Raw genomic sequence first — 22,614 nt, forward strand, 5'->3', positions numbered from 1 at the left:
GACAGAATAAGCAAGAGGCACAGTCCCAAAGCGGCTAAAACAAAAACCATATTACAGAAAGTTAATCAAAATGAAAAAGCAGAGTTATATCCCAGATGAAGGGACATCATAAAACCTTAGAAAACCGACTAAATGAAGTGGAGAAGGAACCTGCCAGAAAAAGAATTCAGAATAATGATAGTGAAGATGATCCAGGATCTTGGGAAAACAATGGAGAAGATGCAAGAAATGTTTACCAAACACCTATGAGAACAAACTAACAGATGAATAATACACTAGAAGGAATCAATAGCAGAATAACTGAGGTAACTGAGGCAGAAGAACAGATAAATGACCTGGAGGACAGAATGGTGGAAATCACTGCCTCAGAACAGAATACACAAAAAAGAATGGAAAAAAAAAAAAAAAAGAAGACAGCCTAAGAGATCTCTGGGACACTATTAAACGTACCAACATTCACATTATAGGGGTCCCAGAAGGAGAAGAGAGAGAAAAAACCTGAGAAAATATCTGAAGAGAAAATAGCTGAAAACTTCCCTAACAAGGGAAAAGAAACAATCAACCAAGTTCAGGAAGCAGAGAGTCCCAGACAGGATATACCCAAGGAGGAACACACTGAGACACACAGTAATCAAACTGACAAAAATTAAAGAGAAAGATAAAAATATAAAAAGCAGAAAGGGAAAAACAACAAATAACATACAAGGAAACTCCCATCAGGTTTATCAGCTGATTTCTCAACAGAAACTCCACAAGCCAGAAGGGAGTGGCAAGATATATTTAAAGCAATGAAAGGGAAGAACCTACAACCAAGATTTCCCTACCCAGCAAGACTCTCATACAGATTTGATGCAAAAATCAAAAGCTTTCCAGGCAAGCAAAAGTTAAAAGAATTCAGCAACACCAAACCAGCTTTACAACAAATACTAAAGGAACTTCTTTAGGCAGGAAACACAAGAGATGCAAAAGACCTACAGAAGATAAACCAAAAATAATTAAGACTATGGTAATCGGATCATATGTATCTATAACTACCCTAAACGTAAATGGATTAAACGCACCAACCAAAAGACAGAGACTGACTGGGCAGCTGAAAACATGTGCACGTATGCACTTCCACTGACCACATCACTCTGCTTGACACCCCCAAACTGTATGTAATTTTTTTATACTGTGAAGTTAATCATGTTCCCATTATGGCTTGTGACTGTAATCATCTTTTAGTTTTTGTCTGATCATTGATTGATAAACATCTTTTTCTATTGTGATTATGTAACAATTATTCAATACCATTGTATCATGACTGGTCAACAGAAAAATAGTAAAACTCTGTATTACCAAAACTGAAGAGGAAGAATCATCAAACCTATGCTGCACTAAATATGGGAGGTGTCATGCACACGTGAGCAGAATGCAAAAGACTAGAATTTTCAGTGTCCACTGTTTATTCAGTGATGGTACAGAGGGACACACAGAAGTTCCTGGAATACCCACATCCATGGTAGGAAGATGCCAAAGAAAAATCTTTACAGTGAGCACAAATAGCCCTTTTCTGGGTATGTACATGCAACAAAAATGTTTTAAACATCCCTAATAAACATGTAGGGATGCTACAAAGCATAGCAATTTATGACGGCCCGACAGTTAAAAGACTGTGAGTTAGAGTTCCTGCCTGCTGTGTGTGACCCAACTTCTTCACTTCTCTTTATCTGTGAAAGAGAGACAAAACAGGAAGCTACTTCATAGGACCACCAGCATTAAATGAGGTAATAGGTGGAAAACCCTTGATGAGGCCTGTTACAATGTAACCTTAACCAAATGTAGCTGAAATAGCCAGGTGAGCTGAGATTAATCCAACTCTGCCAGTAACCAGCTGCAGGGCACTAAGGTGGACAGGATGCCACCCAGATGTTCCTCCTGAGTGCAGGGGCTGCCTGGAGATACCACAGGGTCTTGACATACTAGAGAGGAAAACCAGGTGGAAGTGTGCCAAGGGAATGTCAAGGTGAAGACACTTATCTTGCCGCTGCTGCCGCTCAGTTGTGTTCGACTCTGTGCGACCCCAAAGATGGCAGCCCACCAGGCTCCGCCGTCCCTGGGATTCTCCAGGCAAGAGCACTGGAGTGGGTTGCCATCGCCTTCTCTGGACACTTATCTTAAGTGCCCACAAAAACTACAGTAGAGAAAGATAGGGCAAAGCAACTTTACTGAAGCCAAGCTGCTTAGAGTAAGAGGGTTTTTACACCTAAACGTGGCTAACAGTCCCCTCACCAGGAATTCTGACTAGTTTTCCACACTGGTAAAACCTGGGGATTCAACCACATGGTCTCTGAGAGTGAGCCAGCTCCCCCAGCCCCCGATGCTCTGGTCTAGTGACTCTACTGTAATGTTTCTTTTTTTCTTTAGAGAAAAGTAGGTGGTGTTTGATGATTTTTCCTCCATTAACTCAAAATAAGTGTAAAGCATCACACAAACTGTAAGGCGGCTGTGACTGTGGTGAGGCTCTCACACGAGTACTTCCCGGTAAGTGCTAACAGCGGTGAATAGCATTGTGAAGGACAAAGAGACCTACCAGCTCCACATCAGGCGGCACGTTCAGTCCTAATGGGGCAATGAAAGGCTCCTCGTTTTCCTCCAAATTTTCAGCCTCATTTTTTTCTGCATAAAAAGAAAATGTAAAACGTCAGAATCACAACCTGAAAAGAGGGCGCCACCATCAGTAAGCAACAGTGGAGGGGACAGCAGCAGGAGCATCACCTGGCCCCTCGTGGTCTTGTTGTACATCAGCTCCCAGAAACACTTCCACTCTATTCTGTGTTCACTGTACCACCTGTGGGCAAAAGCACCTCACCAGATCCCAGAGGGGCTGGGGTGGCTCATGCTTCCCTTGTTCTTGTTTGTTTCCTCCTAGTACAGACATGGTGGCAGCGTGGACTCCAGGGCCATGGCGCGGGTGCAGGGAGACAACGCATGAGACTGTTTCCACCCCAAGGCTCTGCACGTAGCAGGCGTGTGACACACTTTCAGCTCTCCTCCTTCCCAGCCCCTCTGATCTGCTAAGCCCACCCCCCAAACTATCTGGGTGGGTTCCCCAGAGGGCCAGGCACAGCACAGGGTGCTCTATTGCAAGACGACCGTTTTCATCACTGAACCATAAAATCCCTGCGTGTAACTGCCAAGACCTCTCCACCCAAGCAAACCACCTCTCTCTTCACAAATAATCAGATGTATGTCTACTTTCATTTCTTGTTTAACGGTTCACTTAACAAACATCTGTCTACTAGAAGTCAGACAAGACACTACACACTGCAACTTTCTGAATTCTAAGGTACCTATATACATCTCAATTTAATGAACAATTTAAGAGGATATAGTGAAATGTATGAAAACATACTAGAAAACCAAGCTAACATTTTTAAGAATTTCACATCTACTTATTTCTTCAAAAAAGATGATGTGAAATAAACAGTAAGTCTTCATCAAAACAAGTATCTCCATTGTACATAATGGATTCTATTGAAGAGACAACAATTTCAAACTTAATTCTGCGAAGCCAAGAAGGAATTTTATATAGGCTTCACAGTACACAAAGACCTGCTGACTGCAGTCTGACGAGACACAGAGTGATCTGCAGGAGTAGTCACCGCTGTCCCACAAGCTCACATACCCTTCCTCTCTGCCAAGAACTGAAGACGTGCTATGGCCTGAAAGCTCCCTGTAATCAGCAACCCCTCTATTCAGCTCCAATAACCAAATGACACAGCAGAACTGGTTAGTATTAGAAACACTGGTTTGCAACATGCCAAGTAACAGCTTAAAACCCCCAAATTTCTTTGGGAATGAGGCCAAAGGTGTGAATATATAAAAGTATAACTTTACCATATCTCCCTAAAATGACAAAGTGGTATAAACTTTGTTCAAATAGCCTTTCCTTAGTGCTAAGCTGTTCTCAAAAATAAAGGAGCTTGGAGCAAAAGAGCTATTTGGAACAGGTAGGTTACAGATTTGCTCTGTTCTTACACATACTTTTCTTCACAGAAAAATGGTTTTAGTAGCACAAAATAAAAACCAACTTTTGTAATGCTCATTCAGATTCAAATAAATTTAAATATTTTGTTAAAAAAAGGGATAGATGATGATGAAAACCTGTGAAAATAAAGGATGGAACTGGGCTGGCAACAGTAAGCTGCAGAAAGGGAAGAGAAAAGTTACACAGAACTAAAGGCACCGTCAAAGGCTTCTGGTTAATATCACAAGGGTTTACAGCAGTCGAACACCAGGACAGTGCAGTCGCCCCTCAGTGTCTGCAGGGGCACCAAAATCCGGGGATGCTCAAGTCCCAGAGCTGGTCCTCTGTATCTGTGGCTCCACTTCTGTGGATTTGACCAACAGCACAGTACTGCTTTTTATCGAAAGAAGAAAAAAAATCTGAAAATAAGCAGACCTCTCCAGTTCACACCTGTGTTGCTCAATGGTCAACTGTATGGCATTTTTGGAAATCAAGGAATATTGAGACATGTTGGTGATTCAGAAAAAGAAACCAAAATTAAAATTTTAGACTGTAAGATAATGCAGCAGTAAAGTACAATCTGGTTGGCAGTGGTACAGGGTACCAAACTATTCTACTTAAAAAGTGTGTGTATGCATAGGTACACATACAAGTATGTGTGTATGTGTGCATGTGCGTGCGTACACGTTATTTGTATATGTGGCATTTTATTTATACTAGTGTAAAGTAAAAGCTGAGCTGTAAGTTTTACAGGGCCCCAACTTCCATTAAAAAAATTAATCAGCACACAAAGCAAAGTTCTGAGAATGTGGTTACAGAAACAAGATTTTAAATATGGAGAATTTACATTAAAGAGAAAACACAGTAAAACTTGGAAGAGAAACTAAGCCACATTGAAGTTCTTAAAATCCAGAGTTGTTATTTAGTTGTTAAGCTGTGTCCAAATCTTTTGCAACCCCATGGACTGTAGCCCACCAGGCTCCTCTGCCCATGGGATTTCCCAGGCAAGAATACTGAAGTGTTTTCAATAATCTAACCATATTTGCCATCAGGTAGCCAAACAATTACACTGAGACAGGTGCCCAACACCTAGAACAGGCGTTTGCGACATCTTTCTGCAAAAAGCCTGACAGTAAATATTCCTGGCTCTTTGGCCAGGTGGCATCTGTCTCAACTACTCCACTTTGTCAATGAAGTGCAAAGCCACATAGACAAAACAGGGACAAATGAGCATGGCTCTTCCAATATAACTTCACAGAAATGCGCCAACTGGGTCTTCAGTCATAGTTTGCTGATCCCCAATCTAAAATGTTAAGAAAATATTACTGTAGATTTTCCCAAAATAGTCGATTGACCTTGCAAAAGACATCTGGGTTCTATGAATCTCAGTTCTTCCATTGTGAAATGGAGATAGTGTGCATTCCTTCCTTCTGATCAAACACTGCATATTTAAAGCACACGGAATGTACAAGGCTCAGAGACAACAAAATTGGAACTGTCCGGAATCCTAAAATGGACGACTTATTCTAGATTAAGGAATGAGTGTATACTTCTCAAACCTGCAAGAACATGTCCACCGCACCCTAACTTCTGAGGTCTGCTCAGATTCAAAAGTCAATGCTAGGAGGTGTTTAATACCTTAACTAGGCTTTAACTCAGTATGATTAAAATTACATCTGGGAAAACTCTTGAGAAGCTTGCAGAACAGAGGTGTGTAACAGTGATTCTTGTGCCCATAAAGTAATGAGCAGAATGAAAGCAAGGGCCATGAGGCAAGTGTCTGTATGAGCTGGCCCTCACATCTTGCTGTCATGCCCCGTGGTGAAGAAGCTGGGAGAACCCTAGAGAGGCTGCAGGGCAGACGGCATTTTAATATTAACTGCCACAGTCACTTCATACTTGCCAGAAGATTTGTTACTTGAGGAGAAAACAATTAAGTAAGTCCCTATCACAGGTTCAGCTAGCTCCAGAATTCCATCTCTCTATGATGTGATTCCAGTTCATTACTCCGAACATTTGAATAGGTTTCTGAAGTTCTTCTTCTCTTTAAACAGAATATCCTGAATAAAGTGATCCACTCTTAATGTTTCAAGTGTGTTATCATTATTGATGATTCATGACTGATCATGAATGCAGGGCTGTAATAAAGGTGCTCTCAGGGCTTACCAAAGTGAATATGGACTTTATTTTTGAACTGCACAGCTCCAGTTTTTTTTAGTAGCACTATCGCTTATTTAAAAAAATATTCAGAGTTAATCCAAAAAGGCACAAATTTAGAATCTTTATTTCTAGGTAAATATTACTTACTTTAAAATACTGTGGTAAGTCTATGTCCTAGGGCCTATCGAGCCTAACCAGGACACCCTGTGCTATCTTCTGCTTGATAATAACTGACTCCACAGGTGTCCTTCCACTGGACACCTGTCATTATTTCACTCATGGAGTGGCTATGAAGAAGCAGGTTAGCAGGAGGGTGGTTAACGCCTGTCCCTTCAATGCCCTGTGAATGAGTTACTGTGCATTTCAACACATACACTGTCCATCTGGAAACACAGAATCCAGAGTAACTTCCTGCTCCATAAATCCAAAAGAAAGAAAGGAAAAGGCAACCAGATCCTTGGAAGATAACTGAACTCTGAATTCATTCCCCACTTCCAACAACAATTCCTTTCCTACTTCTTAGCTTTGTTTTACCCTAACATCAATCATGTTTCCTCTCTGTCCCACGGTGACACTGCGGCTGTTTAGTGCCCATAATCGTGCTCTGAAGACTCTATGGTTACACGCAGTGCCTGCCCAACATCATCACCCGGGCAGCCCCGTCACCTCACCTCTCTGTTTGGAAGGTTCCTCTTCCTCCGTGGGCTCGGATGGGTCATAGTAATCACTGCCGTACGTGAATCCCACTGCATTATAGCTCCCGTCCTCTGCCAGTGCTTCACTCAACCGCTTGTATTCTTCCTCTTGAACAAAAATGAGAATTATGTTAACAGAAGCAGAAATTTACTGAGAAACATTTTATATATTTCTAAAGTTGTGGCTATCAGTAAAGCATACAACACACTTTTTCCAACCTCTTTTCGAGGCAATAATGTTTTTTAAAATTTCACACTTCACATCTATCAATATGTACTTTTGCCAGTACATGTTTACCACAGACAGCGGATTACACGTCTTTTGTGGAAAATTTCTTCCTGGTGAGAAACTTGGGGAGTAAGAACTGTATTAAAGATTGTTATGGCAAAGACAAGAACATCAATTTTAATTTATACGATACTGTTAAAGAAGAACAGTTAAAGAGTTTGGTTTTTGTTTTTTCAAATCCCAGTCTGCCCTCAAAAGCTGGGAAAATTCTCTGTGGCTCTATATATAAACTATCCTGAGGTCCTCTCAGAACGCAAAGACTGCTGTTTTTCCAATCCACTGGGTACTGTCAAGATAATATCAGAAAGAGTGAGTATAAAAAAATGAATGGGAGTAAACTTTTAAATACTTAAAATTTTTTTTAAAAAGTTTGTTGCTTAAGTAAGTTTTTCTTGAGCAGTACCTTGCCTTGCCTCCTCCTCAAGCAAGTCCGTATGCAAGGCTAAATACCTCTCTTCATCACACAGGGTCTCTATTCGTGCCTCCTCTTCGGAGAGCTGGTAATCTCTGTTCCATGTGGAATACTCAGCATCGTACTCAGAAAGGTCATGCAGGTGACCGCGCCCATCATATCTGTAATATGAACATGCTGGTCAATGGGAAGAAATTAACGTTTGGGTTGGTTCGTGTGTGACGTTTTCTATGTATACTTACCAATTAAAATAAATAAAAATATTAAAGCAAACATAAAAATGCTTCTCATTATATTTAATTTGGCTAGTCATATCTCACCTACTTTTAAACTCAAGTTATCTTAACAAAGTCTAAATTCCTTTCTAACATATGATAAAACTTATAATTAAAGGTAAACAATCCTTTAATAGCTTAAATGGTATCCACGTCAGTGGCAGTTCTTACCCTTTATGGTTTGGTTAACCATTCAATGCCATTTGTAAGAAAAAAAAAAGAAAAAAAACTTTTTTTTCTGAAAAGTCAAATATCATAGCTTACATTCACACAAACCGAATACATAAATACCTATCCGTAAGAACCAAACGGTCGAAATTTCCTCGCTTCTTTCTGCTAGTCCCGAACTCTCAGGAGAGATCTTCACCAAAGAAACTTGCGTCCATTGGAGGTAAAATCTTGGCTAGGCTCGCCCCCTAGCCACTTGGCTGAGGAAATAAGTGCTGGGTTATGTGATAGAGAGACACACATACATAGGAACAGTGACATATACGTGCAGTTTAAGGAGGTTCACTAGAAACAGAGCAAAACTATTAGAAGACGCAGCATAAAATATGTGCTTCTAAACTTTACGCCCCCAGGATACAACATACATGAACACACATCCATGTGCACTTGCGCGGACCCATAGGTGTGTTAGCCAGATGAAGACTAAGCAAGCACTTTCTGCTATGCTTAAAATATAAAAAGTTCAATGAAGATGCTGTCAAAGTGCAACTCTCAGATAATGAGTGAATTAGGGAATTTTACTTAAAACACTCAAGATTTAGGGTTGCAGAAACAGATGTAGAGAGACAAAAGTCTGCTTAATTTTTTAGTGCTGACTTTTGTAATGAGGACTAGAAAATACAGGGGGGAAAAAGACATTTACAGGAAAAACGGCCAAATATTTCAGGGTAGCCAAGTTATTGCATATTATTAAATTTAAAAATTATTTTTACTACGCTGTAAACCTCCTTAACTTACAAATGTAGATCATTATCTTAAAATATTACACATCTACATGTGTAGCGTTTGCTCCCCACTGGTTTTGGAAGACCTAACTCACATCATGTACAGAATGATATGGAAAACTGTAAAAAAGCTCAGACTTACTCGCTTATCAAACTTTAACAATACCACAAGTAACACTTTTCAAAAGGAAGCCGCCTGACAACTCAGGCAGCATCATTCAATAGAAACCATGGTTTGAAGGTACAGCATGCTTGAACAGAGTGCTGGGGCCCTCAGGTCCAGACCTGAGCTGGCGACCCTCCCTCCACGAGTTCTTCTTGTCTAGATCTAACTCCAAGTGGAAACGTCGGGGATGGAAAAGGCGTTTGGTCATTAATGTGTCCATTCTGGCCAGCTCAGAGGTCATCCCTATAGTCAGGTTCCAGGGCTTTGTAGAATCCAGTTTTAATTGTCTCAAACGATGGGCTTCCTTCACTCGGAGAGACTATTCCACAGTTTAATGGTTGGTCACGGTTACTTTTCAGTCTGGGCCCCAGAAGCAGAGTTGCCAAATTGGCAAAAACCAAACCCACAAACAAAAATCCCAAGGAGAAAGAGGGATTGAAAACACGGGAGGGGAGGGGAGCAAACAACCTACATCATGTAAGGTCACCCTTTTCAAATCAAACATCTTTAGAAATTCCAGTCCCAGGACCCCTCCATCCAAAGTGGCCAAACACCCTCCAGAGTGACTACCTAAAAGCATGTTTGATTTGAAAAGAACATACCTCTGTCTCAGCTCCATCCTTCAGTTTTAAGAGACAGTGAAACCAGCCCTAAGAACAGTACCTCTAAGAGCAAGGCCAGTGTCTGCAAAAAGTCAACTGGCCTTCAATGATTGGCAACTTCAGCCTCAATCTGTGAAACTCATCAGATCAACACAGGAAGGGGGAGGAATGGGTTGGGGCGGGGGGGAGATCAAATATCATGACGGCAAAATACCGGCGCTCCACAGAGAGCCTTGGGGATAGAGAGGTTCAAAGCCAACTCTTGGGGTCCAAGAGGTCTCTAATCGCGACATCAGCTTGCGGCGTTTCTGGTTGCCCTCCCACCACACGGAGCTGTGGGCGCACGGAGGGCCCCAGAGCGCCGGTCAGGAGAGGCCCAGGGCCCGGGCAGCTTCCACTGCCCGGAGTGGCAACTGCAACCCAGCGACAAGAGTGAGGGGTCGTGAGGGGCTGCGGGAGCAGAGACGATCCCTCCGGCGACAGACGCGGCACGCAGCTCCAGCCAGTGCCTTAGGGCAGGTTTCACCATCCCCTCCCCCCCCAAAACCAGGGGGATGTGGGGACAGGGAAGGGGTGTCCCCCAGATCCCCGATGACTCCAGAAAACCCCCTTTCAGTCCTGGCCATCAAGTCAACATCAGACGAAATCAAGCGGGCGAGGGAAGGGGAGGACCGGCGGGTGGGGGGAGGAACCGACCTGTCGATGAGGATCTTGTGGTCCCCCATCCAGGGGATGAGATGTTGTCCCTGTTCCTGGGCCAGGGCCCTCTCATCGTCTCGGAACAGCTTGCAGGCATAGCCGAAGACCAGCAGCTCCACTCGGTTCCCCCCACCGCCGGCACCGCCGGGCCCGGTCTCCTCCTTCGCGCCGCTTTTCCTCTCGGTTTTGGTGCGGCCTCCGCTCGCGCCGTACATGACAGCGTCCTCGGCGTCCAGGCTGGTTTTCTTCTGCGCCGCGGCCGATGTCCCTGAAGCCTCCGCTTGGCCTACCCGCTCAGTCAAGAGCGCCGCATCCCGGCCCCAAACTAGACACTGCCGCCATTGCGGGCAATAAAATGGAGGAGCGCAACTTCCGGCGAGGTGCAGCCCTACTTCCGGCGAGCAGATTCCACTGATTAGTTAATCCACTCGCGTCGTTTGAGCCTCTAGAAAATATTTGACTCTAGCTTTTCGCATTCGGAGGTGCCGCCACCTTAGGAACTTCCGTTATTAGAGGAAAGCGCGTTTTTGGTGTGGATTTTCTGCAGCGGCAGTCCAGAGCTGTGGCGAAAGCGCGGCTTCGGATCGTGCGTTACCTACACCCGGGCGCGTCCCGGCCCTGCGGAAGGAGGGCGGGTGCTTCGTGGGCTGCGTACGCGGCTTGGTGGGGCGGGTGCCCTTGGTTCCTGGGAGAGGCTTTTCTGTCAGCTGGGCCCTGGACCATGCACTCTGGGGCCAGGGACCGTCGGGTCGGGTGCTTGGGGGCCGTGGGGCCATGAGGTCGTGGGGTTGAGTGTTCTGGGGTCGGGAGCCCTGGGACCGAAGCACCGTGGAGTCGGTTACTCGGGGGCGTGGGTTGTGGAGTCGGCTGTTTGGGGTCGGGTGCTCTGGGCTCGGGGACCGTGGAGTCGAGTGCTCGGGGGTCTTGGGGTCGTGAGGCAGGGGGGCCATGGGTCGTTGCGTCGAGTGCTTTGGGCCGGGGATTCTGGGGCCCGGGAGGTTGACAAGGGAGTGCCTTGTGAGCAGGTGCCTTGGGAGCAGGTCGCATGGCTTTTCTGAAGCTCTTGGTCCTGGGGGTCATGACCCTGGTCTCGCCTACCTCGGAAGGTTTCCTCAGCAATTGTCAGAGATCTTAGTAAGATGCGAAGGCTCTTGCCTTGACGGATTTTTTGGTCCTGGGGACCCGTGTGGGAGGAAAGTGGTGGGAACTCCGTTTGTAGAGACCTGTTTTTGCGGGGTGATTTTGCTTTGGTTTGTTTCGTCTCTTACTCTTATTTGTTTAGTTTACTGGTACAACTACTTTTGGAGACTGTCACTCCGATGAAGTTGAACGTGTTTATCTGTACCCTGCAGTTCCATTTGTCCGTGGATACCCTGATGGGTACCCTCCGTGTGATGCGCGGAAAGCTGTAGGAGAGGTGGACGCAAGTGTTTATAGCATCCTTCTTGAATGGCCCCAGACTGGAAGCAGCCCAAGTGTCCATCGACAACAGAATGCTCAAATAAATTGTAGTGTAGTTATATACACGGTGGAATATACAATGAAACTGAATGAGCTGCAGTTACAAGCAAGAGACTGGATGAATGGAAAACAATTTTGAGCAAAGGAAGCAAGACCGAAACGTGCAAATAGTACCTTTGTGATTCCAATCCTAAAATTCAGTCAAAATTAGGCTAAAATGGAGCACGCTGGTGGTTCAGTGGTTAAGAATCCGGGTTCAGTTAAGAAAACAAAGGTGGTTCTGCAGAGGGAAATTAATACCCTGAGCTAGTATAAAGGTCCACTGCTGTTGCTGCTAAGTCGCTTCAGTCGTGTCCGACTTTGTGCGACCCCATAGACGGCAGCCCACCAGGCTCCTCTGTCCACAGGATTCTCTAGACAAGAATACTGGAGTGGATTGCCATTTCCTTCTCCAATAAAGGTCTAGAAAGAGCTGAAAACAGGTAGGTGGGGGTAACCCTGAGCCCAACAAGCCAGCACCCCTACTACCGTGGAGGCTGGAGTTGGTTGCTTCCTCAGAGCTGGGGTGGGGTACCTGCTTTGCTTGTGAAAGAAGGGCTGAGTGGAGACCTAGAATCAGGAAGAAAATACAGGTAAAACAGAGAAGCAGACAAATACACCGGCCTCTGCCCTCCAGCACCCAAATAGCATTTGTTGTCCGGAGGTGAAGCCAGTGGGCTTGGAAGCCTGTATGCTCAGCCTGCAGGCCAAGCCTCTTGTGACACTGGATGGAAGGGCATCAGTGGTCATGAGGGCAGATAGGTGCCTTCCCGAGCACATGTAGGACCCATTTGGTCCTCATGAGACCCGGTGAGAAACAAGACAACGTCCCCAAATGGGGTTGATGATGCTAAGTCATCAGACTAAGACTTGATTTAATTATAGTTTTGGCTCTCCTAGAAATGGAATCTTAAATCAGCAAATCAGGATTCACCTGATAAACACTAGTTAGCACTAGTTAGGTGACTTGCTTTTTAGACCCTTGCCACCTCCTCCAGGAGAGTAATCTTGTAATAACCAACCTGTCTGGGGGCTAGTATGACTTCTTGTTCTTGCTCCCTTCTACCTATGAAAGGTTATATATATTTGGCTGTGCTGGGTCTTAAGGTGTGGCATGCAGGGATCTAGTTCCCTGACAAGGGATTGAACCCGAATCCCCTGCATTGGGAGCGTGGAGTCTTAACCGCTGGACCACCAAGGAAGTCCCCTATAAAAGTTGTTTTGTACAGCTTCTTGGTGCTTCTTTCTGTATGTTAATTTGGATGCTACCTGATATATGAATCATTGAATAAACCAGTGAGATCTTTAAGGTTTGCTCAGTTGAATTCTATTCTTCGATAGAAGTCCTGTGATCTCAGTCTTACCTGGAGATGTTCGTTAACTTGTCCAAGGTCACACATCTCTGGCTGCATGCCCCCAGGGCCTGTGCTCCTACCCATCAAGGCAACTGTCTTGCCAGGCCGAATGTGCTCAGCACTGGAAATAAGAGAGTTGATGTTCCCTGTCTTTGAAAGGCTCATGATCAAGGTGGGGAGACAGACATGTAAAGATAAATCTGTTCTGTTGGAATATTTTGTAAGTGGATATTTCTTATGGGGATGCTTTCTCATGCTATACACTGAATGTTGGAATGCCCTTCCAGTCCACCTCTGCTATTACGTTCTCAACATGAAGGCGTCTTGTCTACAGTGTGAGCCGGGCTTGTCTCCTTCAACTGGATATTTTATAACCTAGTTTGAAGATGGAAAAAAATATAGTGTTGTGGCAGTACAGTAGTGTGTGGGTTGGTGACGGAATCTTGTTTTTATTTAAAGACTAAAGATACCATATATTTAACCGTTCACAAGTGAATTTCTTCCCCGTCCCTTCCATTTTGTTATTTTCAGAAGCTTTGGAACCTCAGGAAGAGAAGCATTTCTTAGCAAAAAATAACAACAAAAACTTGGACTACAAACAAACATCTCTTATTTTTTTAATCTCTCTTCACCAGTACTATTAAAAATTTTTTTTAATGTAAAGAGTTCTCTTTATTTTTTAGTTAGGCAAAAATTCAGAAGTTTTCTAGGCATATATGTTATACATACTATTTATATATATGTATTCAAAAGCTTTTCTACTACAATTGATAAAAACTTGAGAAAGAACATAGAAGAGATAGAGAAATTGGAAAACAAACTAAATGAAGTGAGAGCACTGAATATGAAGTAGAAAAAGTGAAACAAACTAGGTAAAATTACAAGATCCTCATATAGTCCAGTTGTTTTTAAACATGGCTGCTCATCAGAAACATATCTGAAGCTTTGGAGGAAAAAACCAATACTTGGGCATTTGTATTTTTCAAAAAACTCCAAGATAATTCTGATTATCTGATAATTCTGATTATGCATCTGGATTTTAAAAAGTGATTACAGATTAAACTATGATAGTTTGGTGGTATAGAATTCTATTATTTTTCTGTTGACCAATCATGATATAACATGATTAGGTAATAGTTAACATTATCACAGTAGCAAAAGATGGTTATCAAATTTCACAATCAGTAGCCAGACAAAAAATAAAATGATTACAGTTGAAAGCCATAATGGGAACATGATTAACCTATAACAATATAAAATAATTACATACAATTTGGGGGCGTAAGCAGAGTGATGCAGTAAGTGGAAGTTCGTACATGCTATTGATTCCTTCTAGTGTATTTATTTCAGTTAGTTAGTTCTTTAGTTCTTGTAGGTCTTTGGTAAACATTTCTTACATCTTCTCCATTGTTTTCCCAAGATCCTGGATCATCACTATCATTATTCTGAATTCTTTTTCTGAAGGATTGCTTCTCTCCATTTAGGTTTTTGGGTTTTTTTTTTCCCCCCTGGGGATTTATCTTGTCCCTTTATCTGGGACATAACTTTCTACCTTTTTCTTGTGATTAACTTTGTGTAATGTGTAGCCACTGTGGGATTATGATCCTTCTTGCTTCTGTCTGCTCTCTGATGGAGGAGGCTAAGAGGCTGGTGATGGGAAAAACTGGATTTTGCTCACTAAAGCTTTAATCCAATTATCTGCTGATTGGTGGTGGTGTGCTCCCTCCCTGGTAGTTGTTTGGCCTGAGGTTACCCAGCCCTGGGTTTAAGGGCTCTATGATAGGGTTAATGGTGACCTCCAAGAGGGCTTAGGCCAATGGGGACTTTCCAGGACAGCTGCTGCCAGTGCCCCCATCCCTGTGGTGAGTCCGGCTGACCCACGCCTCCACAGGAGCCCTCCATACCAGCAGGTAGTTTTGGTTCGGTCTCCTGTTGAGTGGCTGCTCCTTTCCTTGGTCTTGGTGTGCACAAGATTTTGTTTGTGCCCTCCAAGGCTGGAATCTCTGTTTCCCCCAATCCTATGGAAGTCCTGTAATCAAATCCCACTGGTCTTCAAGGTCAGATTCCCTGGGGATTCCCAGTCCTTTTGTCAGATCCTCAGCCTGGGAGGCCTGACATAGGGTTCACAACCTTCACAACAGTGGAAGAACTTCTTTGGTATTATTATTCTCCAGTTTGTGGGCCACCCACCCGGCAGGTATGGGATTTGATTTTATCATGATTGTTCCCCTCCTACTGTCTCGCTGCAGCTTCTTTTTTGTCTTTAGACGTGGGGTATCTTTTTTTTTTTTTTGGTGGTCCCAGTGTCCTCCTGTTGATGGTTGTTCAACAGCTAGTTGTGATTTGGTGCTCTCGCAGGAGATGAGCTCATGTGCTTCTACTCCATCATCTTGAACTGTAACTCCCTAGTATATTTCTTGATTTAGCCTTTCTCCTAAATTTCTTTGAAATCTAATTTTCAGAGTGAAAGCCTCTACGCAGTTACAGTGAAGCACTTTTGTAAACAGCTTCATATTTCTTTCCTACTTGGGCCGCTGCTTGGCTCAGATGTGTAAGGGGAGATCTCTATTCCTGCTGTCAACACGCTGGACGGATAGATCTTTGTTCCTTGCTGTGTGACTTGGTCATATCACACCTGAGGCTGTGGTCACCTTCATTTATGAATGGCACAGATCCACCACTTACTGGAAATGGAATTGTTAAACCTCTTGTCTGAACAGTATACTCTGTTCTTTTTCATTGGGTTGAGGGAGGTGGGAGGGAAGATTGCAAAAGATGTGTACTAGAACATTTCAGTTTAACGTTTATGTTAAATGTATTTCCTTTAACTTTGATGTATATATACTGGAGAAATGGGTCCCAATTTTATAATATCTAGTTTCTAGATATTAAAGAGATTGCCAGTGAATGACAAAAATAGGGTTAGTAAACTAACACATTTTGTACACTTTGTGTTAAAATTCATTGAAAGGCTGTCTTCTGAAAAGGACCTTTGGAAGTGAAATTGTAAACCACATCTAAGTAACATATGTGCCTGTGTTTACCGCCCACTGTTGGCTGGATGGTGAAAAGGAGGAATTGGGAGAAATGAAAGATTCTAGACTAGAATATTCCTTTGTAGAGGACACTTTTGAATATAGCCATTGTTACCTGTGTCTAGTTTATTCAACACTACTGTGTGTATAGTGGATAAACTTAAGTTTGAAACATCTAGTCTTACTTGAAACATCTTATTTGAAACATCTAGTCTTTCTAGATGTTTAAAAGTGCACAAAGTATGTTAAAAATAGAGGTCATGAAATAATATATTTTGTAGATATATCCTTTTTAAAAAATTCATATGAATTACTGTCTTTTAAGAAATGGAATGATTTAACCACCTCTCTGAGCAATACACATTATTTTATTTGTGCTGGTTCAGGGAAAAAGAAAGTACCAGGGCGTTTATACCAGTATGTTTATAGTGAAGCAAGATTAACCATTGTCCCTTATGTGTCTCTGCATTTTGTTTTACATACCTGTGTATATAGTATACATGAGCACCGAAGAATTGATGCTTTTGAACTGTGGTGTTGGAGAAGACTCTTGAGAGTCCCTTGGACTGCAAGGAGATCCAACCAGTCCATTCTGAAGGAGATCAGCCCTGGGATTTCTTTGGAAGGAATGATGCTAAAGCTGAAACTCCAGTACTTTGGCCACCTCATGTGAAGAGTTGACTCATTGGAAAAGACCCTGATGCTGGGCAGGATTGGGGGCAGGATGAGAAGGGGACGACAGAGGATGAGATGGCTGGATGGCATCACTGACTCCATGGACGTGAGTCTCAGTGAACTCTGGGAGTTGGTGATGGACAGGGAGGCCTGGCGTGCTGCGATTCATGGGGTTGCAAAGAGTCGGACACAACTGAGCGACTGAACTGAACTGAAGTATTGTTGCTCAGTTGTGTCCAACTCTTTGCAACCCCATGGACTGCAGCACACCAGGCTTCCCTGTCCTTCACCATCTCCTGGAGCTTGCTCAAACTCATGTCCACTGAGTCGGTGCCATCCAACTGTCTCATCCTCTGTCGTCTCCTCCTGCCTTCAGCCTTTCCCAACATCAGGGTCTTTTCCAATGAGTCAGCTTTTCGCATCAGGTAGCCAAAGTATTGGAGCTTCAGCTTCATCATCAGTCCTTCCAAGGGTTGATTTCCTTTAGGATTGACTAGTTTGATCTCATTGCTGTACATAAGGCATAAATGTCCAAGTTTACAACATCTATAAAGAGATTGCCAGTGTGTGACAAAAAATAGCAAATAAATACATTGGGTACATTTTATATTAAAATTCATAGGAAAGATTCCGTAAACAACTGGTGGAAGTGAAGTTGTTAAAATCCCTTCTAAGCATTACAGATGCTTATTAGATTTGTCCACTGGGTTGCTAGAGATGAGAAGGGGTGTGGTTCTTGGCTAGAGTGGTTCTATTTAGATGACACTTTGGACTAGATAGCCTTTGTGTGCAGGGTACTCATTGCTGCTACGTGTATGTATACTGGACAAACTTAAGTCCTTATTTGAAACATCTAGCCTTTCTAGATGTGTAAAAGTACACAGCCTATTTTGGAAGTAGAGAGTTAAAGTAGCATCTTTTAAGTATGTATTTTGTTAATTCACAGGAATGGTTATGTTTGGGGAGTGGACTTGTTAAGCGAGTCTTGGAGAGTAAGCTGGCTGTTCACTGGGGGTGAGGGTGGGAGTGGGGGACAGGGAAGGAAGTGCAGAGAGAAGCTCTCAGGGCCCATTAGCCTTTAGACAAGTTCAGATTGTCTAGCCATTGTTCTGTTTGTGCATTTTAGTTCATATTGCTGTGTATTAAAGAATAAGCAAGTCCTAATGCCCAAAGTTGAACATTAAGGAAATGTATTTTAATCATAACTCTTGCCAATATCTTTATCTAGAGGCCTGTTGCCGATTCGTTGCAACCCCATGGGCTGTAGCCTGCTGTTTCCTCTGTCAATGGAATTCTCCAGGCAAGAACACTAGAGTGGGTTCCATTCCCTTCTCCAGGGGATCTTCCCAACCTAGGGTTCCAACGTTGGTCTCCTGTATTGCAGGCAGATTCTTTACTGTCTGAGCCACCAGAGAAGCCCTTTCCCACTTTTCTTTTCAATGCCCAAAGTGCATTAAAAGCAGAGATAGTAAAATAACCCCTTTAGAGATGTCCTTTTGTTGTTAGGAAGGGCTGTGTCTCCTGGGAGTGTCTTGGAGCTGGATGTTGTCTGGTACATTGCTGAAATGCTGGAGGAGGGGTAAGAGGAACACTGAGGGAAAGGGCTCTTGGCTAATATGTCCATATCTAGAAGACAGTTTTAGGTCTTACCTGCATTTTTGTAAAGTACCTAGTTTATTGTGGACAAGGTTCATTCTTTATTTTGCAACATCTTGGCTTGTTAGAAGTCCTGAGGTGACAATGTATGATAAGTTGAGCTAGTAAATTAACCAATTTGTAAATGTATTTGTTGTGAATGTGTGCTACATTGCCTCAAGTGTGTCCGACCATTTGTGACCCTATGGACTATAACCCACCAGGCTCCTCTGACTATGGGATTCTCCAGGCAAGAATACTAGAGTGGGTTGCCATGCCCTCTTCCAGGGGATTTTCCCAGCCCAGGGATTGAACTTGCATCTCGTGTCTCTTATGGCAGGCAGGTTCTTTACCATTAGAGCCACCTGGAAGCCCAACTGTCTTTGTTGTAATTGATTAAAAAAAAAAAAAAAAAACAACATCTTGGACATGGAATTCTTAAACTGTCTCTGAGAAATGTATGTCAGGACTTGTTTATTAGGTTAGCGGCAGAGGGCAGAAGGAAGTATAAGGGAGGGGTGTGTGTGGATGTGTTCATGTTTATATTTTGATGATGACCAAATGGGAACCCACTCCAGTACTCTTGCCTGGAAAATCCCATGGATGGAGGAACCTGGTAGGTTACAGTCCATGGGGTCGCAAAGAGTCAGACATGACTGAGGGACTTTACTTTATGGATGTGTGCACATCTCTTGGCTGTGCTACAAGTTCATTGTTCAGTAATTCAATGGAAACATACCTTTTTGCTAACATTTTAACAGTTTAGATCAGATAATGAATCCTCTTGGAGGCATTATTCTTTTTGTACTCTGTTGCTTTATGTCTCATTTTTAATTGAACGTTAAGGGGATGTAATATTTTAGTCATAACTCTGCTAGTATCTTTAGAGGCCTGTTGCCATTTTTGTGTTTTCTGAAATTTTTGTCACCAAGAAAGGCAGGATTGCTTTTTTTTTTTTCCTTCCAGATTGAGTTGATATAGTATATTCTTGGTTATCAGAATATTCATAGCTTTGGGACTTTGAAATGGTAAATATTCATGATGTGTGGGACAGCCTGATACATAACTGTGTGATCTTAGTTGCATAAAAATGGATTCTTAGTTTCAAAAATACGCAAATGACACCTAGAAGGATACATCAGACGGTCAACTGCCTGTGATATGAATGCCTTTGTTTTTTGGTTTCCTGTTATGCACATATTAGCTTTTAAGAAAAAAATGTTACTTTAAAAATCTTAAAGAAAATGAGGATATCCGTTTTACCCTCGACCAAATTGTTACCTGTCATCATTTTATCCATTGAAGTTGTATTCCAGTTTCACTGTTTGGTATCATTCATGGACTGTTTCATCTGAATCGAGCCATTGTGATAAATTTGGGGTCAGAGCTTGAGGTGCTCTGTGAGAGTCGGGAAGAAGGGAAGTGGTTTCCTATGTGAAATCCGTCGGTAGTTGACCCTGAGCTGTCTCGTGCCTCCCAGCCATTATCTGGAATACCCATTTCACCTTTCCTGTTAGATGTGTCTCAGCGTCAGTACCCACACATTCACTGTGAATGTGGCCTAGCGTGGCCAGAGAGGCTTTGCAGATGGGATTAAGTTAAGGATCTTGAGGTAGATTATCCCGGATCATCCGCTTGGGCTCAGTGTGGTCACAAGGGTCCACATAAGAGGGAGTTGGGAGTCAGGGGGGCCAGCCTTGAACATGGAAGCAGATTGGATGCCAACGCCTCTAGAAGAGAAGAAGGCAAGAAACAGAGTCTCCCCTGGAGACTTCAGGTGGAACCAGCCCTGCTGGCACCTGGGCTTCAGCCTCTAAGACTCCTGACCTCCAGAGGTGTAAGACAATACATTTGTGTTGTTTCAAGCCACTGAATTTGTGGTCATTTGTTACAGCAGCAGTGGGAAATGAAGACATGTGTAACTCTGTATTTAACTTTTGGGGAACTGCCAAACTGTTTTCCAAATAGCTGCATCATTTTCCATAGTCCATCGTTTTGATTTCACAGCCATTCTAGGGGGTGTGTAGCTCATTATGGCTTTAGTTTGCTTTTCCCTAATGATGAATAATATTGAGTGTCTTTTCATGTACTTAGCCATTCAGATATATTCTTTGGTGAAGTGCCTATTAAAATCTTTCGCTCATATAAAAATCATGGCCTTTTCCATATATTGTGATATACTGACATAGTTCCTTTTTTTTTAAAAAAATTTTTATTTATGTATTTATTTTTGACTGTGCTGGATCTCCCTGACTGCACAGGCTTCTCTCTGGTTGCAGAGATTGGGGGCTACTCTCTAGTTGTGGTGCTCAGGCTTCTCATTGTGGAAGCTTGTTTTGTTGTGGAGCATGGGTAGTTGTAGCCCTTGGGCTTAGTTGCTCCATGGCACTCTGAGTCCAGGACACTGCAGGCAGCATTCAGCCCCTCACGGTGGTGGTGGTGGTGGGGTTAATTTTGGGGCATGCATAATGTACAAGCCGGCTTCCCCTGTGGCTCACTACTAAAGTATCCACCTATAATGTGGGAGCTGCAGGAGATGGGGTTTGATCCCTGGGTCGGGAAGATCCCCTGGAGGAGGGCATGGCAATTCACTCCAGTATTCTTGCCTGGAGAATCTCATGGACAGAGAAGCCTGGTAGGCTACAGTCCATAGGGTCGCAAAGAGTCAGACATGAAGCGACTTAGCACAGCAGAGCATGGCATGACATAATGTATAAAGTGTTTGCAGGCTCACTGGTGATTTGTGAAACAGGCATGAGAACATTTAGTATGCTGTTGTCAAGTAACATTCTTTGCCACCTGTCAAATGAGCCCTGAAAGAATGAAAATGGTGGCACTAAACTGCCCTCATGCAGGGTCATTCTTGAAAGACCCTGTCTTTCACTCAAGACTCTGCTCCAAATCAGTGGCAGAAGCAAAGTGGGAAAATGTTTTTTTCCCCTGAGACACTGAGACCAATTCTTAGTGGATTTCCTTCCACAAGGAGCAGGTGGTCTTGGCAAATCAGCTATCCACTCACTGATCTATCCCATATTAAATCTTTTCTAAGCCTCAAAACCTTAAAACCCCCAAAACAACCTGGTTCTTTAAGAGTCCGCCAAGTGTCCACTGACAGATGAAGTGATAAAGAAAATCAGGTACATATATACAACAGAATATTACTCAGCCATAACAAGGAGCAAAATTAGGTCATTTGTAATGATGTGGATAGACCTACAGTCTATGATTCAGAGCGAAGTAAGTCAGAAACAGACAAATAATCATATATTAATACATATATGTGAAATCTAGGAAAAAGGTACAGATGAGCCTATGTGCAAAACAGAAATAGAGACGCAGACATGGAGAATGGACACATGGACATGGGAAGAATGGGAGGATGGGACAAGTTGGAGGTTAGGATTGACATATACACTACCATGTGTGAGAGACAGCCAGGGGGAAGCTGCTGAAGAGCACAGGCAGCTCAGCTCAGTGCTCTGTGATGACATAGAGGGGTGGGATGGCAGGGTGGGAGGGAGGTCCAAGAGGGAGGGGATATATGTATACATAGAGCTGATTCACACTGTTATACAGCAGAAACGTTGGAAAGCAATTATACTCCAATACAAATTTTATTTAAAAAAGCAATCTCCAAATAGTCTTGGCCTCTGCATCTGGAATATGAAACATGTCAGGCATATGACGCCAATGAGGATGCCACAGTGCTGAAGAGGACCTTAGCCCAGGGCTGCTGACGAGCAGGTGAAAAGTCTGGGGTGTTATGTGAACCTCTTTTGCTGCTTTTTAAAGTCGGAAGAAGCTGGCCAAACAAACATCTCTCCTTCAGGTCACCACTTTGCAATCTCTGTTTTACATGCTTTTAAATGTGATTTGAGCCAGCCAAATCATGCTTTAATGAAGGGGCTCTGGCAGGGGGACCCTGAGGGGGTCAGTGCTTCTCAGACCCCTGGAACAGCCCGAGCGTCTGCCCCATAATTGTCCCCTTGGATTGCCCTGTAGGGATGTGCTTCCTCAGGGAGTGGGACTGTTTCACCCCCACCATGGCTGCCTCCTCTGGGGGCTCCAGGAAGAGAAATGTCCTCCCAGTGGGCCTCCTTGCTGGATGATGCATCTGATCTCAGAGAGACAGCAGTGGGCGTGGTTTGAAGTGA

The 22,614-nt window shown here is 43.4% G+C and overlaps 1 protein-coding gene across 8 annotated transcripts in view; it reads right to left on the reverse strand.

Annotated features, from left to right (window-relative positions):
- SFSWAP (splicing factor SWAP) overlaps positions 1–10,621 on the reverse strand; it is an 81,060-nt gene extending 70,439 nt beyond the window's left edge. For 3 of the 8 annotated variants that reach the window (XM_061384494.1, XM_061384489.1, XM_061384497.1), the window contains exons 1-4: positions 10,258–10,611; positions 7,557–7,726; positions 6,841–6,972; positions 2,573–2,658 (exon numbers count right to left, since the gene is read on the reverse strand). In XM_061384494.1, coding sequence (XP_061240478.1) covers positions 2,573–2,658; positions 6,841–6,972; positions 7,557–7,726; positions 10,258–10,475 — 606 coding nt within the window. In that variant the 5' untranslated portion in view covers positions 10,476–10,611. Of the gene's footprint in view, positions 1–2,572; positions 2,659–6,840; positions 6,973–7,556 lie in introns of all 8 variants that reach the window. The other 5 variants (XM_061384491.1, XM_061384492.1, XM_061384490.1 and 2 more) reach the window with 4 other exon arrangements.
- Positions 10,622–22,614: the final 11,993 nt, after the last annotated feature.

This window comes from Bos javanicus, chromosome 17 (assembly GCF_032452875.1).
Source record: "Bos javanicus breed banteng chromosome 17, ARS-OSU_banteng_1.0, whole genome shotgun sequence".
In the NCBI taxonomy this organism is placed as follows: Eukaryota; Metazoa; Chordata; class Mammalia; order Artiodactyla; family Bovidae; genus Bos; species Bos javanicus.